This window comes from Eucyclogobius newberryi, unplaced genomic scaffold (genome assembly GCF_026437365.1).
Source record: "Eucyclogobius newberryi isolate DKJ021-1_F unplaced genomic scaffold, fEucNew1.0.hap1 SCAF_14, whole genome shotgun sequence".
NCBI classification, from domain to species: domain Eukaryota; kingdom Metazoa; phylum Chordata; class Actinopteri; order Gobiiformes; family Gobiidae; genus Eucyclogobius; species Eucyclogobius newberryi.
In genome coordinates, this window is record NW_027315768.1 from 27342612 (window position 1) to 27358933 (window position 16322).

The 16322-nt window shown below is 37.5% G+C and overlaps 1 protein-coding gene across 6 annotated transcripts in view; it reads left to right on the forward strand.

Annotated features, from left to right (window-relative positions):
• Window positions 1-12279, forward strand: part of stxbp5l (syntaxin binding protein 5L) — a 209402-nt gene extending 197123 nt beyond the window's left edge. For all 6 annotated transcript variants that reach the window (XM_072445162.1, XM_072445164.1, XM_072445166.1 and 3 more), the window contains 6 exons: window positions 2407-2646; window positions 5027-5390; window positions 7414-7579; window positions 9365-9476; window positions 10000-10220; window positions 10958-12279. In XM_072445162.1, the coding sequence (XP_072301263.1) occupies window positions 2407-2646; window positions 5027-5390; window positions 7414-7579; window positions 9365-9476; window positions 10000-10220; window positions 10958-10999 (1145 nt within the window). In that variant the 3' untranslated portion in view covers window positions 11000-12279. The remainder of the gene's footprint in view (window positions 1-2406; window positions 2647-5026; window positions 5391-7413; window positions 7580-9364; window positions 9477-9999; window positions 10221-10957) is intronic.
• The last annotated feature ends 4043 nt before the right edge of the window (window positions 12280-16322 follow it).

Genomic DNA, 16322 nt, shown 5'->3' on the forward strand with positions numbered 1-16322 from the left:
CTGTGTCGCCCTATTGTTGTCCCAAGATCATGCACTTTTATTATTATTGACCCATTTCAAATATATGATGTCACCTTTTGATCTACCGTACTTTTCGGACTTTACGCCGCTACTTTCCCCCCCACGCTTTGAACCCTGCGGCCGATACAACGTCTACTTTGTAAGGTTTTTTTACTGGCAAATGACCACCAGGGGGCACTCTAGCAGGAAGTGCAAGCGTTTGACACGGTGTAGAAGAAGATGTCAGTGGACAGCAGAAGCACCTGTGGTTTCTTGTCAGGTGCAGCCCATCATTTTTTGCACAATTTCTAGTTTAATAAATTCCGTGTGCGAGGCTTTTATTCAGAGGTATGTACATGAAATGATTAAATGGGAAAAGTAAACAAAAAAATCTTTAAAATGTTTCAATGTTCCCCCTGCAGCTCTCTTGTGAAAATACATTGTCAGAAAAAAATCTTTAATTTTTTTTTTTTTTTTCATAATTTTTTTCATTATTTTTTTTTTTTTTTTTTTTTTTATCATAGTAAGACAGTAGAATGACATAATAAAACGTTTTACATTGCCAAGCATAAAAACGTGTCAGGGTTTCTCAGGAGAGTTGTCGGGTCGATGGCTGGTTTTCCGCCCAGAGACAGCAGGGGGCACACTTCAAACAACCTGAAAATACACATTTAACCATCACAGGGACTTACAAAGGTGAAATTGTTACTTAGTTCTACATTAAGGATAGAACTTTAGATGAGGAAATTCTATGGACAAGAGTAATCATAATTTCAGCTCAATTCTGATGCTTAAATTAGCCTAGACACAATTAGAAAAAATAAGATTGACCCAATTAAGAATATTTTATCTCACATATTTACATTCAATTATTTCGTGTTGATCCATTGCAAATAATTTGGATTTTATAATAACCACTTTAAACTGTTTATATTGACTTTCCTATTGAAATAAAAGTACATTTAATTCAAAAAGGAAAAAGGGTGACATCACAAACTGCTCATTTTTTGTGAATATAACACCTAAATATAATAGAAAACAATTGGAACATTGACCAAATGCTTAATCATTAACACTACACTTGAATTTGACTCCTTTATCCTCATGGAATAACGTATTCTCTTGGGTGCACAGTCACGACGGTGTAATACAGTGACAGATTGTCCTGGAACAACAACTCCAAATCTGTTCTGTTAATACGAGCGACACAGGGAAGTCCTTTGGTTCAGCACATCTGTCCGTCCTGTTGTAGACCTGTCTTGTTTGCCTTAGAGGCGCTTTGGGGCGGTAGCGGTAGAAAATCCTTTTAAGCTGGTAGAGAACATCTTTCCATAACCACCGCGCACTCCCCATGCCTCCTTCACAAACTTTCAGCCGACTCAAGAATTCAGCCCCAAACGTGTGCGCATGCTTTGCACCCATCTGCACTTTACGTTACATAAAGACCAAGGTGCTGTACATTGCCTCCGTGTAAATAATTCAGAAACGTGCCACAGAAATATACTTTGATGACGGAGGCTTGAAGTACACAATGGCGGAGCGAATGGGTGACACTCATAGAGGGTTTGTTTGCTTGTTAGTGAGTTATTTTGGGGTCTCAGATGTGTGGATTGAGAGAACGTTTGACTAGCTCCATTGACTGCTTTTCACTTGCTTTTTTCCAACGGCATTTTCATTCCATCACTTTTTATGCTTTGAATAGACTCGTGTAGTGCTACAAGAGTCGTACGCATATCACAAATTACGATGAAGTCCATTTATTTCGGTAGATTTATCCAAGCGTGTTAAATTGGTGTCAGTAACCGTGTAAAATATTTCAAGCTTGTGCTTTAATGTTGACCTTAAATTAACTGTTTCTGTCAGTGATCGGACAAAAAAAAAGTGCTAACGTTTCCATAAAAATCACAAAAGGCTTGAAATACCGTATTGTCTGGACTATAAGTCGCACCGGAGTATGGAATGCAGTTACAAGTGTGAAAATAACAAATAATATCACATATAAGTCGCTCTGGAGTATAAGTATATAAGTATAAATATAAGTATATGTCGCACCCTGCCAAAACTATGAAAAAAGGTGCGACTTATAGTCCAGAAAATACGGTATACAATTCTGATGCACCATTAGTAACTGAAATAAATGGACTTTCTGTCATCTTCATCCAACGTAGTGCTCTAGGACATCTTTTACTTTGTTTTTTTAATCCTACTTTATGTTTGATCACTTCACTAAACTAGCGCTTACAGTCGTGCTCGCCGGTAGCTTTTCGTTCTACTTAAGTTATCCCATGTTTTATACATTTTATTCATCGTTTTCTAAGTCACTTCCTGTTCCCCTGTGCCGCCTCGCTGTTTGATGTCTCCGTCTGTGTTTGTGCTCGTTCTGTTTGTGTCTGTTTGCAAACCCAGAGAGTCGCGAAAACTCCTTCAGCCGCTCGCGCAGCTCCAGCGTGTCCAGCATCGACCGCGACACCAAAGAGGCCATCACCACGCTGCAGTTTGGAGAGTCGTACGCCCGGAAGAACGACCTCCTGCCCACGCCCTGTCTGTGGGTGGGCACCAGTTTAGGGGTGGTCCTGCTCATCCCCATGTCCATCCCCACGGACCAAGAGGAGCGCATGGAGGAGTCGGTCACTATGGGGCCAAGTGGTCAGGCTATGAATTATTATTATTTTTATTTATTTTTTTGTTTATTTCTTATGTAGGTTCAGTGTTGAATGTCAGTTATAGGAAAAAGAATAAGAGAAAGTTTATTTGTCCCACAATTTGCAATTTTTTTGTGTTTCTACAGCAAAGAATGAATAATAACTAAAATGTTGCAAACTACAGGATTTTATGTGATTAAATATTCTGTGGGAAACACCACAAACCCAATTTGGGTGACAGTTTGTTTTGGTTTTTAAACCATCATGATGAAAAAATGAGATGAGGTTTTATTGATGATTTTACAGTGCAACTAACCAAATGCTGCGTGATTCATTTTACATTTTCGTCTTGCCAACAATTACCACAGCACGTTGCCCCTAATTGGATTGTAACTTTTGGAAAGACTAGCACAGTAACCTGAGAGCCATGGAATTAAAAAAAAAAATGTGGATATTCATATTCTATTCTCAGAAAGTCAGAAGTGGACAAAAACAAAACACTAAAACTCTAATCATCACGTGACTCCAGGATAATCTGTAATATTAATATTGCCCTTACAAAGTGTTTAGTTTTCCATTTTCAAGTTCCGTGGCATTACATTTGCAAGATCGGATATTGTTTATCTATTCTGTATTATTATATAACAGTCAATATATTACATTTCAAGATAATATAATAATCTGGTACAAAATGTTAGTGCGGCTGAAGAAAAAACACTACTTCTTCTTCTTTAAGGACAAACTGAACTTTAATTAAAAGTAAAGCAAATTTCTGTAAAACGTTGAACACTTTTTTCACTGACAAATCATTTTCAAAGTATTAAAAACTTCAAACCGGATTACTCGCACCTTTGAAAATCATTAAGAAATAGATGTGCGTCATAAGATGGTTTTAGAGGAGCTTCAACGTATTTGATTTTTTGAATGTATTGATGTTTCCATAGTTTCCAAACAGCAGGATTTTACGCTTGATAATTCTTCTTAAATTAAAACCAAAAAAAAGAAAAAAAGGGCAAATCCTTTTAAAGCGTTCTGTCTGTGTCTGATTTGAATAAATGCGTTGTGGTGGTCCTTTGAATGGAGCAGACCAAAGCTTTTAGAGCGGCTTTCACCATTTTGAAGCTTAATTTCACCAATTTCCAGCTATTACTTTAGAAGCCTTGTATTGCCAAAACAATGCATTTTCCCATATGGGTTTTAGTGAATGTTACGAGTCAAACATTCATGTGATGAAAGAGATGTTGTATAACCTGTTCCTGCACTCACAAGTGGACACTTCAAAGAGAAAACAGAGAGGTAAAATATTAAAGAGCTACAATAGAACCATGCACTTTGATCCACAAGTCAAATAACTAAGATCGTGTTTTCATTTCTGTCAACTTTGATTTGATTATTGCACAGCTCTACTTTATGTCGCTGACACAGTAACCAAACAGCAGGACAAACATAAACTGGAATAAATAAATAGTCAAATGAAACACTTCTTTAATAATGAGTCATAAAAGTTCAGTTCAGTGGGCAGTAGATTGAGTTCTTTGACTTCACTTTTGAGTTGGTCCTGTTCACGTGCGACTCTCCTTATCCTCAAACGCCCCACCATTACACAAAAAAATCAAGATACTCATTTTTGTCAGTATTTAAACAGACGTTATAACAAAGCTGTAGCTAGTCTAGATATTAGTCTTTTAAAAAAGGGACTAAAGCCCAAGAGAAAGTGGATCTATTTTCTGTATGCTGGATTATTTTCACAGCGCCGACTTCTACTTCTTACTCTGCAAAACAGAGTTAAAAATAGAAAATGGGAGCCAAGTGAAACATTAATATTTAATTGACGTTAAAAGAAAATGTGTGCTACTAAAATGAGCAGAGTTATTATAGGCCACTGTGCAACACTCAAACACGCAAACAAAAAAAACCTGTTTAATGAAAATCTTAAAGGGCACATATTAAGAAAAAATGACTACTTTCATCTTTTGAGCATGTCCTAATATTGCTCCCTCATCAAAAACATACCAGGAGTTGGAATTAGCTTCATAAACACTAGTTTGATGAATCCTGGTAAGAAAGTCCTCTCCCCTCCGAGCGTCAAAAACACTCTTTGTGAGTCATCTCGATAACTGACGTTTTCTCCAACTGTGTGTTTCTCAATCTCGTCAATGTTGTGTAATTCCCTCTGCAAAACCAAAACATAAGTAGAAATCACAATTTTTAATTTTGTATGTCATAAAAAAAACAGTTTTTAGTTCTAAAACACTAGATGCTAAACCCATGGTATGTTTAAAAGCTGATTATGCTAAATATTTGTCCTTTAAATAATTTCTTGCCTCTGGTATAGTTTTTTCTTTTGTATTGATTGAATTGTTCCCAATTTCTTTTTTCTGCAGGAGCGATGCTAATGCTAAAGGGCTCGGTGTTGCGTGTCGGATTCCTGGACTGCTTTGGAACGCTCATTCAGAGTCCGTACGAAATCTGGCGGGACTCGAATGCGCCGGAGGATCCTGACAGGCCACGCAAGCGTAAACTGGTCCACTTCTCGCCCTCCTCCTCTCAGGACGCCTGCGGAGAGGGGCACCTGGCCGTGGTCTGCTCCGAGAGACAGGCCAAAGTGTTCCTGATGCCCTCCCAGTCCTGCCTCTTTGTCCACAACATCACAGAGTCGTCGTTCGTGCTTCGAGCGGACATCGTGTCTGCCTGTAACAGTGTGTGCCTCGCCTGTTTCTGCGCCAACGGGCATGTCATGATGCTCAGGTACGAACACAGGAACCACGGCTAGTTTAGTTATTTATTCCTTGTATTTATTTATTACGTTATTTATTAACCTTTATTTAACCAGGTAAAAAACTATTGAAATGAAAAGCTCTTTTGGGCTAAAGTAGGAAACTTACAGCAGACATTAAAACATTTAAACAAGGGACAATTTAAAAACAACATTTAAAGCACAGACTATTTTCTTTTTAGGATTGTGGCTCTTTGTTTTATAAAATAGCACAAAAACTCCCTGTGTGAATTGGCGGCTATTTTTTAAGCTTTATTTAACCAGGTAAAAAACACATTGAGATAGAAACCTCTTTTCAGGTGTGACCTTTAGAGTTATAACCGTGTTCCCTCATCAAAATACCTGGAGTTGTCTTTAGCTTCATTCACGGTTTACCAGGTCTTCTTCTCAGCTCTCTCCTCTGAGCCTCACAAAACACTTTGTTTCAAAATTCTTAAATGTGTGATGTCATAGATAGAAATCTAGACTTTTCCTGCTGTTCTTTTGTCCATGAATCAGACTCGTGCTGTTAAATCACGTTTATTACACCTGCTTGCCTACATCAGCATGTCGGGGATAAGCTAGCTTTTGTTTTTATCCCCATGGTAATTCACTCTGCTGCCAGTATTTGGAGCGCTAACACCAAATCCTGATGATGGAACGCCTTGCTAGTTGAAAGTTGTATGGTTTTCGATGTGTACATTATTTTATGTTCTAATAGTTCCATAGTAAAGGTACTCGAGCAGGTTTAAAGGCCAATAACAACACAAATGATGCATAATATGTGTCCTTTAAGCAAAATACTTTTTTGAGCTTTGAACCATCTCATTTAGTACGTGCATACACCTAATTTATTCTGATCAACCATTGTTTTTCACACACATTAACACATCAAACATTTATTAATATACAAACCACGTTTGTTTGTTTTTTTGCTGCATTTCATTTTTTACTGTCAAAAGTATTAGATATTTATTTCCGATATTCAAATTTGGCATAACTTCAAAACATCATTCACATATTCTAATATATTGCCCACCTCTAAGTGCCTAGACTACATGAAGAAAGAGTCTTAAATAATAACAAGCAAATTGTACAAAGGTATTGAAAGGCAAACTTTAAGGTGTGCAAAATGTCAAATGTTTCTCTGATATAAAGTTCCTGAACATGTATTTAGGTATTTCTGTTTTTCTTTTGGCTCATTTCAACATTTAAGTAATGAACTCTTGACCCTGTTTTCAAAAAGTAATTAAAAGCTAAATCTTGGCCATGGCACAATTGAACAGCAATTAGTTATTTTACTGGTAGTGAAAAAAACATTTAAATGATTAGCATTTACTTTAGGCAGAGTTGTTTTGCCACAGGGACGTTTGCACTCAAATACAGCATTAATAAGTAAAGTTAAACGTTTGGTGCTGAATAAATGATAAAGCGTTGAATGTGTTTGCAAACTGTCTGACTGTAGTTCAGAGTTGCCGAGGGGACAACAATAAGTCACATTTACAAGTTACATTGTGTTGAAGAACTTAACCTCCACTGACACAACGCTTCAGTTAAAAATAATTATAGGCAACAAATATATTGGACTTATGTTTTGTCTAGTTGTTTGATGCCCAATTTACCTAAAATATTAAATGAAATTAAAAGGTCTATATTGTTTTTTATACAGTTCTTGTTTCTTCTGTATATTATATTATGTACATAATGTATATATTTTAATGTTCAGAAATAACTTTTTTCATCTTAATCCATCCCATAAACAAAAATCTGTTACTCGTGTATTTTATTTATTTTTTATATCAAATGACCACTTCTACTACTACTTGTTTGTATTATTTTACCTATATTTTACCAGGAAAAACAATGTACTCAGACGATGACTTGATGACATTCACTTGCTTTTTGTGATTCGAGCACTTCCATTAATTGAAACCATAAAAACTGTATGTGATGATGATGTATTTCTGTTATAAAGTGACATTTTGGTGACCTTCTCTCCATTCTCTCCTCTCACAGTTTGCCCAGCCTCAGACCGCTGATGGATGTCAATTACTTACCTCTGACAGACATGCGCATCGCCAGAACCTTCTGCTTCACCCACGGGGGGCAGGCCCTGTATCTCAGCTCCCCGACCGAGATCCAGAGAATTACATACAGCCAGGAGATGTGCGACAACCTGCAGGTACGAGCACGGGGCGGTCGCTGTTACACAAGCGTGAAGGGGACACGGGCCACAGCACACGTTTGGCAGGGTTTGAAAACAGGTGCCGCTGTATTTCTTGGGTTTCGCTTCGATAAGAGTTTAAATGATGGAAAAAGGAGATTCTGAGATATGGTTAAAGGCGGTATGGACGATTTTTCGGCGATTTGAGAACGCAGGCGGAAGTGCGCATGCGCCCTCCCCCGTGTGGACTGATACAACACACACGTGCGTTTGTTTATTAGCGCAACGGATCGCATCGCATCTCTCGTCTCCCGTAGATTTCTGTCCACTTCTGCGTCAGCTCGAACTGTCTTTCTCCGTCTTCATTTTGCCCCGTACACTGAGGGAACTATATTATGATAGATCCATGCGCTTAGGCAGGCGGAAACGTGAGGACGAACTGCACGCGGCTGCAGGTGAGCGGTAGGTGCGTTTTATGATTGATACGTGGCAGGACAAATGATTTATCCACGCCACGAGGAAATATGATAAAACATTTGCTGAAAAAAATCGTCCATACCACCTTTAACTAAATAGGACCGTGTCACAATTATGGATGTCGCAATATCAAAATGTAGTGTTTTATGATTATTGTGAGAAAACACATAGTTCACAATTACTGAGAACATTAGATACATAAAATGCTCTATAATTTGCATTGTCTGTATGTTATGTTATGAGTTAATCAAAATCAAATCATCAATGTGCCAAAAACAGCCAGATAAAAAAGTACTTATCAATTAAGAGGTATTTTTGGACCATAGATTGAAGTAGAAAATACTGAATTTTGATTTTGTTTATTGTGTTGTTGCTGTTAGGATTATATTGTGAACTGAATAATCACCATTATCATTTAACATAAGAATCTGGACTTCCCTGATCACAAATATTAATGACCAGATGCAACCCAGATTTTTCTTTTGGATATTTCTCTTAAAGAATGTCATATAGTTAAACTTCACTGCATTTTAGTCTAAAAATACTGGTTGGTTTTCATTTCTGCTCTAACCGCCTGAACAATCCACAGATGTTGTTTCATTCACGTTTTGGATGAATGTATTTCATTCCAAGCCAGTTTATGTGTTTATAAATACATAAACTGGCTTATTTATAATTATGAACACTACCAATTAGCCAGGTAATCATTGTATTCCATCTGTTGCTGTGGATCCGTTACACAAATGGACTTTACTCATTAGTCACCAGCCAGATGATACTTTAGTGCCACCTACAGGCTGAGTTTTTATTGCTCTTATGTTACAAAACATCATAGTTTATATCAAAATACAACTTTATACAAAACATACAATTCCAGAATGGCTTTGTATCAAATATAGATGACATGTTGGCTGTAGTGTAGGCATATTAAGTAGTTATTAGACCTTTGTTTGTGTTCATAAAGTACTCTTTATTGTTTTATTCAGTATGGCTGTATTTAACTACTGAACCATTAACTTTGTCCATTTGTTTGTATTAATAAGTGCTTTATAAACACTACCTCACACCTAAATAAACATTAACATGCTAATTACCACCTCACTAGCCTTGAAGATGTGGTCCCTGAGGTGAAGTTTTACCAAAACATGTCCCTTTGTGAGGCACTTGATATACACTTGCTGCTGCTATAGTGCCCCCTGCAGGCTGAAACCTGTCAGGCCAGTTTGTGAAAATGCATAATTGTACAGTGCACCAGGAGCTGAGGTAACAAAGTGCTGGGAATGTAATGACTGTGCGTTTCTTTAATGGTAATGTTCCCGTCTACAGGAGATGCTCGGGGAGCTGTTTACGCCGATAGAGACGCCAGAGGCACAGAACAGAGGATTTCTAAAGGGCTTTTTCGGAGGAAACACGAATACCTTCGACAGAGAAGAGTTATGTGCGTCCATCTGAGTATTCTTCTCTACCATGACTAACTAAACATACAGGAACGACAGGGTTTACATGCACAACACAACTCTGACCTTATTTCTGGAGTTATCAAATTATTGAAAGGTTACGTGAACATTTCTTTCTGATTGTTCGCACTTGCACATGTTGACAAGGAATATTAACTGGTAATTCGTACTCGTGAACTCTGGGATGATCGAGGAACTCCCACTTCACATACGAGATGAACTACGACGTGTTAAAACAATGAAAATTACCATGAAAAGTGGACCCACATAAACGATTCAAGCATTTGTAACAGGTATCCGATACAATACTGTTTAATATTTGTGGAACATGTCCTTTTGTCTATGGTTTAGCATTAGCCATAGCGACTTCCACGGTGTGACTGTTGTGGTCTTGCAGAAAAGCAGCAACTTTAGATTTTGACTGACAATTGAGAATGTAAAAGCACTAAAAGCATGAGCAGCCTCGCCGTGATTCCGTGTTAATGATCCCGCTTGTGTGTCCAGTTGGCGAGGCGGCGGCGGGGAAAGCGTCTCGCAGCCTGGCCCAGCACATCCCGGGTCAGGCCGGAATGGAGGGCATGAAGGTGGCGGCCAGCGGAGTGGTGGGGGATCTGGCCCGCGCCCGCATCGCTCTGGACGAGAGAGGACAGAGGCTGGGCGAGCTGGAGGAGAGGACGGCCCTGATGATGACCAGTGCAGAGTCCTTCTCCAAACACGCGCATGAGGTACGGCAGACGCTCACAAGAAAATGATAAACGTCTACTTTTGGTTCAGTTGGTTCGTTTTTGGTGTTTCCTCATCAAATGTTTGAGTTAATCCTGTGTCCAACTGAGGCTTGAGTGTTCAGAAAATACATGTTCTCACCTACCCCCTATCCCCGCCCACATCACCGTACTTGATGGTGATGATGTGAAGAAATGAAGACTTCAAAATGTCATGTAGCCACTTTTCCAGAATAAAAACATGTAAATGACAATCTGGTGCTTGTTACGGTGAAATGCCACTATCAAAAGGCGGGGCTTATCAGTTCTGCAGTTTTAAACTATTATTTAGTCAATTTAGATCAATATAGCGGTTCACATTGAACAAAATGCAGAATGATGATCTACATTTTACAGTTCAATACTAAGAACCTGAGAAAAACATAATCTGTCTACTGGTAATCATGATTAATCACATTGCATTGCTGATTGAAATGTCATTTTTAAACACAGCATAAAAGATTGGAATTGAAACATTTTCTTCAGAAATTATAGGATTTAATCACCTCACAAAATGAAATGGCTTTAATTGTTTATGTATAAAATTAGTCCTTATGATTATATTGTGACCTGATTCATCTGATTATTGATTAACCAAATAATCTTGCCATCTAACCACAGTAAATTAGACTCCTCTCCATCATCGTCTTTTATTGATGTCCTTCTGGAAACACGTCAACAAGTATGTTTGTTTTCTTCAGATCATGTTAAAATGCAAGGACAAGAAGTGGTACCAGTTCTAACGCGGGACAGCGCTGCCCTCGGACTGCGGGGGTTTCGGCGCCGGGACAGGAGGCTGCACTCTTCAGTGAAGAGGACGTACATAAAAGACAGACAACTCACTGGTGACTTTGTCTTTTACGGCTTCTGGACTGGCCTTGTACTGCACTGTCTCATTGATCCAGGAGGACGGGGACGGGCTTAGCTCCTTGTCTAGACGTGATGTGGTCAGAGAGACTGAAGGAGGCGGCGTCACTGAAGAAAAGGGTGGAAACATACTTAAAAGTCTGTCCTACGTGTAAATGATGTGTGTGTGTGTGTGTGTGCGTGTGTGTGTGCGCGTGTGTGTGTGTGTGTGTGTGTGTGTGTGCGTGCGTGCGTGTGTGTGTGTGTATATGTGTGTGTATGTGTGTGTTTGGGTTTCTGACTTCACTGTGTAGATACTCAAAACGTAACCAACAAGAAATGCATGAAATACAATGGATGACTATTAAAAATATTCAACTGCCATATTAAAAGCAGCATGCTTCTTTAACTGGAGATGGAAAACACAGAAGTTTTATTTAATAATGTAAGCCAACGACAGAAACTATGAAAACTTTATATTTTTTGAAATACTGACAAAAAAACTATATATAAAAAGGGAAACATATACCCGCATTGCTATTAAGCCAAATCCTCTGTTCTGTTTCCTTTTTTAAAAACCTTCTCGTTTGTTTCTTATACTTTTCTTAGCTTCTCTTACTCGACACGGTATAGTGCACATAGCTAGCTTTACACGCACTAATGTTTTACTATGTTCTTATGAATGAGAGCTGCACAACGCAACCACAAAAGGGTCGCATTGATAACACTCGGCGCAGATTTCAGTTCGTTTAAAGGTTTTGGCTGCTGCTAAAAGAACATAAAGTGACAACATCTAATCCATTTTCCTGAGTACGATTCAACAGAGGTGAAGCTAATTGGGGTGAGAGGTTTGGGAAAGGCTGACAGATTGAAAAGTGTGATGATATTTATGGTAAAAGGAAGACGAGTGCTACTAATCATGTGCCATACAAGCGAAAAGGAGACGGGGAAACTAACGCCGGGGTGTCCACAGAGAGGCATTCGTGCCGTTTAACTAGGTATTTAGGGCAATGTTGGTTTTTATTTTTGTATATGTTAATAAGTTGTGGCTAGTTTTCCGTCTTAGCTGCCTTGTGCACCGAAGCGTGCCGTTTCGGGGTGGGATTTATGTAGATCTGTGTCGTGAAAAAAGCGCGAAAGAGTGCCTCACGTTTAATAAAACTCTTTCTCCGACAAAGCGAAACCAAAACGCACCCTCACACCTTCGAATCGTGCTGTTTCTAATCATTTGTCCGCGCGCTCTTATTGAAAAGCGGTCGAGAAAATAGCTCCTCCTCTCCTCTTTGAACACAAGTGCTATCTAATCGATTGTCAATGTGAAGGACTACAAATAGGATCCGGCGTCATCCGTTTTCGAAGTCCCGCGTGACTTTTCTTTGTGATACGGTAAAAAAATAACGTATTTTTTCAGTGCTATTTGGGGTCGTGAGTCAGTGAAGAAACTAATGTACACGTGTATGACATTTGTAACGACTTCGACGCGGAGGTGATTTTTTGTTTTTCTGTTCAATATTGTTCTTGATGACTATGAAATACTTCCCTCGTCAGTCGCCGTTTCTATATTTGATGGTTCCGGCCTCTCAGCTGCAGATTGGCTCTTGTATGTTTCATGATACATTCGGTCGTGTATCATTATTGTGATTGTACATGTCGAAAGTCACATGGCAACTGTAAGCGGAGGAGGACTACTTTGTACTTGTGTATCTGTCTGTATTTTTGATCTAAAAAACAATGGGGTTGATTGACATCTCACACGTCAGGCCTTTTCACATTTACTGTCTCAGCAGTGGTTCTCAAACTGTGGGCGTTCTCATGTGTTATTTTAGTCACGTCATACCACAATGTTCGGCAAAGGTGGCGAGATAAAAGAGATTAAGAAGCAGTGCCCAAGAGGATAGGTCAGAGCGAGAAGCTGATTTGAGTTTCATCTGATTTAATCCTGGTTTAGTCCCATCGTATTCAGGTTAAAATCCCACTTAAACTGAGATTTGTACCAACACAAACCTCATTTAGACCTGGTTATTAGCTTGGTTTAGACTTGATTAAATCATGTTTTAAAGTCTGTATAACCGGTTGGACTACTCATTATACTAAAACGTTTAATGAGAGTTATGTTAAATATATTTAAAATTATGCACATTTGATCCCATTATAGCAAATGCGCTTAGGTTTATAATTTAGGTTTATAATCAATGACATTGCACTGTGAAATTACTATCTAACGTCACTATTTTTTTTCATTTGATAAATAAAAATGAACAATAGTGACTTTATTTTGTTGGATTAATGTTTAGAGGGTCAAAAAAGTTGTATGACTGATTTTTATGATTTTATAATTTTGACTTTATTTATTTGGTATATTTAGACCTGTTGTAAATATAAATTATAGTTTTACACCAATCAAGTTGCCGTTTGTGGAGAAAAGTTGAAAATTCTGTAGACTATTACAGGAAGTGACATCACACCAGGGACACTCATTCCATCCAAAATTATGCAGAATTTAGACAAAATGAACCACTTTTTTGACCTTCTAAACACCAATTCAACAAAATAAATGTTTTTTTTTTTTATTAGTCAAATAAAAAAATAAAAAAGTAACATAAGATGAGTTTTGGCGCTGTGCAATTTCCTACTGTGATGTCATCAAATACAACCAGGAAGTAAAATGACAAACCGAACGAATGTTGCTATTCTGGGATAACCTTTTCAAGATTTTTACCTAAATTTGAAATCTATTTATTTTAACTGAGTTCTAGTTCAATGAGTACTCCAACCTGTCATAGGCTCTTTAAACGGGCACTTTGTACATTTTTTGGAGGGTCTGAAACCTTCTTTTCTCGATGAAGATGGTGTTGTTTTGCCTGTTTTCCACTTGGTACTTTGTGCTTAGTGGTTTTTTTTACCTGACATTTAGAGTGTAGACTATACCACTTTCATTATTTCTATTTAGTTTGGCAGTTTCATCTGCTTTCACCCTGTTTGGTCCAAATTGGTTCGCTCTTGGTGTAAATTACAACATGTTTGCTGGATTATGGGCTAAAATTGGCCATGGACTAAGGGCTTGGATAGTCTGGATTTGGATTTTACTCTGTTTAACGTGGCATTTTGAAATCAAATTATTTTCTTATTTGGTACGAAGATGCGTTTGTGTAAGAACCACCGCTTTCCATTGTTCGGGAAATAAAACCGTCCGTTTGCCGTCCTCATTTTCAGGTCTTCGACTGAACTAAAAAGGGAATCTTTTGAGAGGTGTCTGAATCTGTACTGTCGATAGGATTTGTGCTCAGTGCAGTTCTTTCAGTGGCAGAGAAAATACACAAAAAAAATGTTAAACAAATTTGAAAAGATTATTAAAAAAAACTAAAAATCTTACTTCTACTGACAGGGTGTTTTGTTAGTATGTTTTTTGTTTTTTATATTAATTGTACAGTTCGAAACATAAGGGAAATGTAAAAAAAAAATGCAAGGATAAAGATCTTGTTGGGCTATTTTTCTCTGTATGTTGTACCTGTTACTCGGTACTGTATCTGGTATTCTGGCTCTGTCTAATCACTGGACCGTAGTTCTTCACACCGTAGACAGTTAACCTAAAAAACTAAAATCTATATCTTTCTCTGGTTTTCTCAATGATGGCAGCAAAGTTTGTCTTATTTCAATGGATTCTACCACTTTTTGTTCTTATTGATATTATACAAGTGTATTAGAACTTTAAAAAATAAATGAAAATATGTTGATGCAAAAGCAAACCGAAATAAACATTGATTGATGTACACAGCCTGTGTCTCGGTTTGATTATTACTAGTGCTGTCATTGATTTTATAGCGTTGTAATAAAGGGGCTACTCTTATTAGTGGACAGACATGTTTGTTATTGCCCTTAAAAAGAATAGATGGCTGTCCGCATTGCCCCCCATAAAAACTCACAATATTAGAAAGAATGTGGGATAAAGGCAAAAAATATACATCCTTTAACAGTAGTTTTCAAACTTTTTCGTCTCCAATATCCCCTAAGCATTAAGATAAGATAATCCTTTATTGTCCACACATGGGGAAGTTTCATTGTTGCAACGCAGGTAGATACAGAGGAAAAGAACAGATCACTTATAGGAAGTTTGAAAAACACTCTCAATAGAAATTCTCTTATAAACAAAAACTCCTACAGACAAAACCTCCCATTTCCCAACAAGGGATGGAGGGGAAAAATAATAAAGATACAAATAATAAATAAATACCATTGCATGTGATCACGACAGTAATTGCACATGAATTGCACAGTAATTGCACATATGACAGAATTGCACATCAGTATTAGGTTAGGTCAGTATTGCGAGTGGAACTAAAATAACCTGGAACAGGTTTGCTGTGGTTGTCACAACAGGAACCACTTTACATTCTTTACACTGTTTATCCATGCATATGACTGAAATAATTTCATCTGTGCTCTTCTTTTAAAGTTTTAAAAGGTGCAAGTTTTATAATGATTATTTTTTTTTTTTTTTATTTGCTATAAGAGTTGTGCTTCATACAAACTTGCCTTGCCTCTTTTATAAATATGTGTACCGGTATTACTTTTACATTTTTTACCTGTTTTATATTTTCTTAATTCATTTCTATAATTATATTTATGCAAAAATCCACAAAAACAAAGACACAATCTAGGCTACTGGCAATACTATTAAATTTCAAAATCTGAAAATCATGAAAATCATAGCTTGCACCCTGGTTATGATATACTGACCTAAAAATCATAACACTGTATATGTAGTTATTACATTTTTGACGTATCTAATGATAAGATAATCCTATATTGTTCACACATGGGGACATTTCATATAATTCACAATATTAATAATAAATAAATAAAACAATAATAATAATACAAATATTAATAATACAAATTAAATAAAAATAATAATAATTTTCATATAATAATGTAATCCAGCTCCATCGTAATAACAGCCATTGTAGATCTACCCTTTTTTATTTTTCCAACTAATAAGATTAACCCGACATTTCAATTCATAACTGCGTTCAATGGGAAAAGCCGATGAATGAGTTTACTTCCGGTATTTTGCTCAATCAGCGTCTAATTCACAAACAGAACCTCATTTCCACCAATCACATCTAGCGTTGAGGACGGAGCAACCAATCAGCACGCTGCACCCGCCCCTTGGACGTCGAACAGATGTGCTCACGTCTCCCCGACCTGTACAAGAATGTA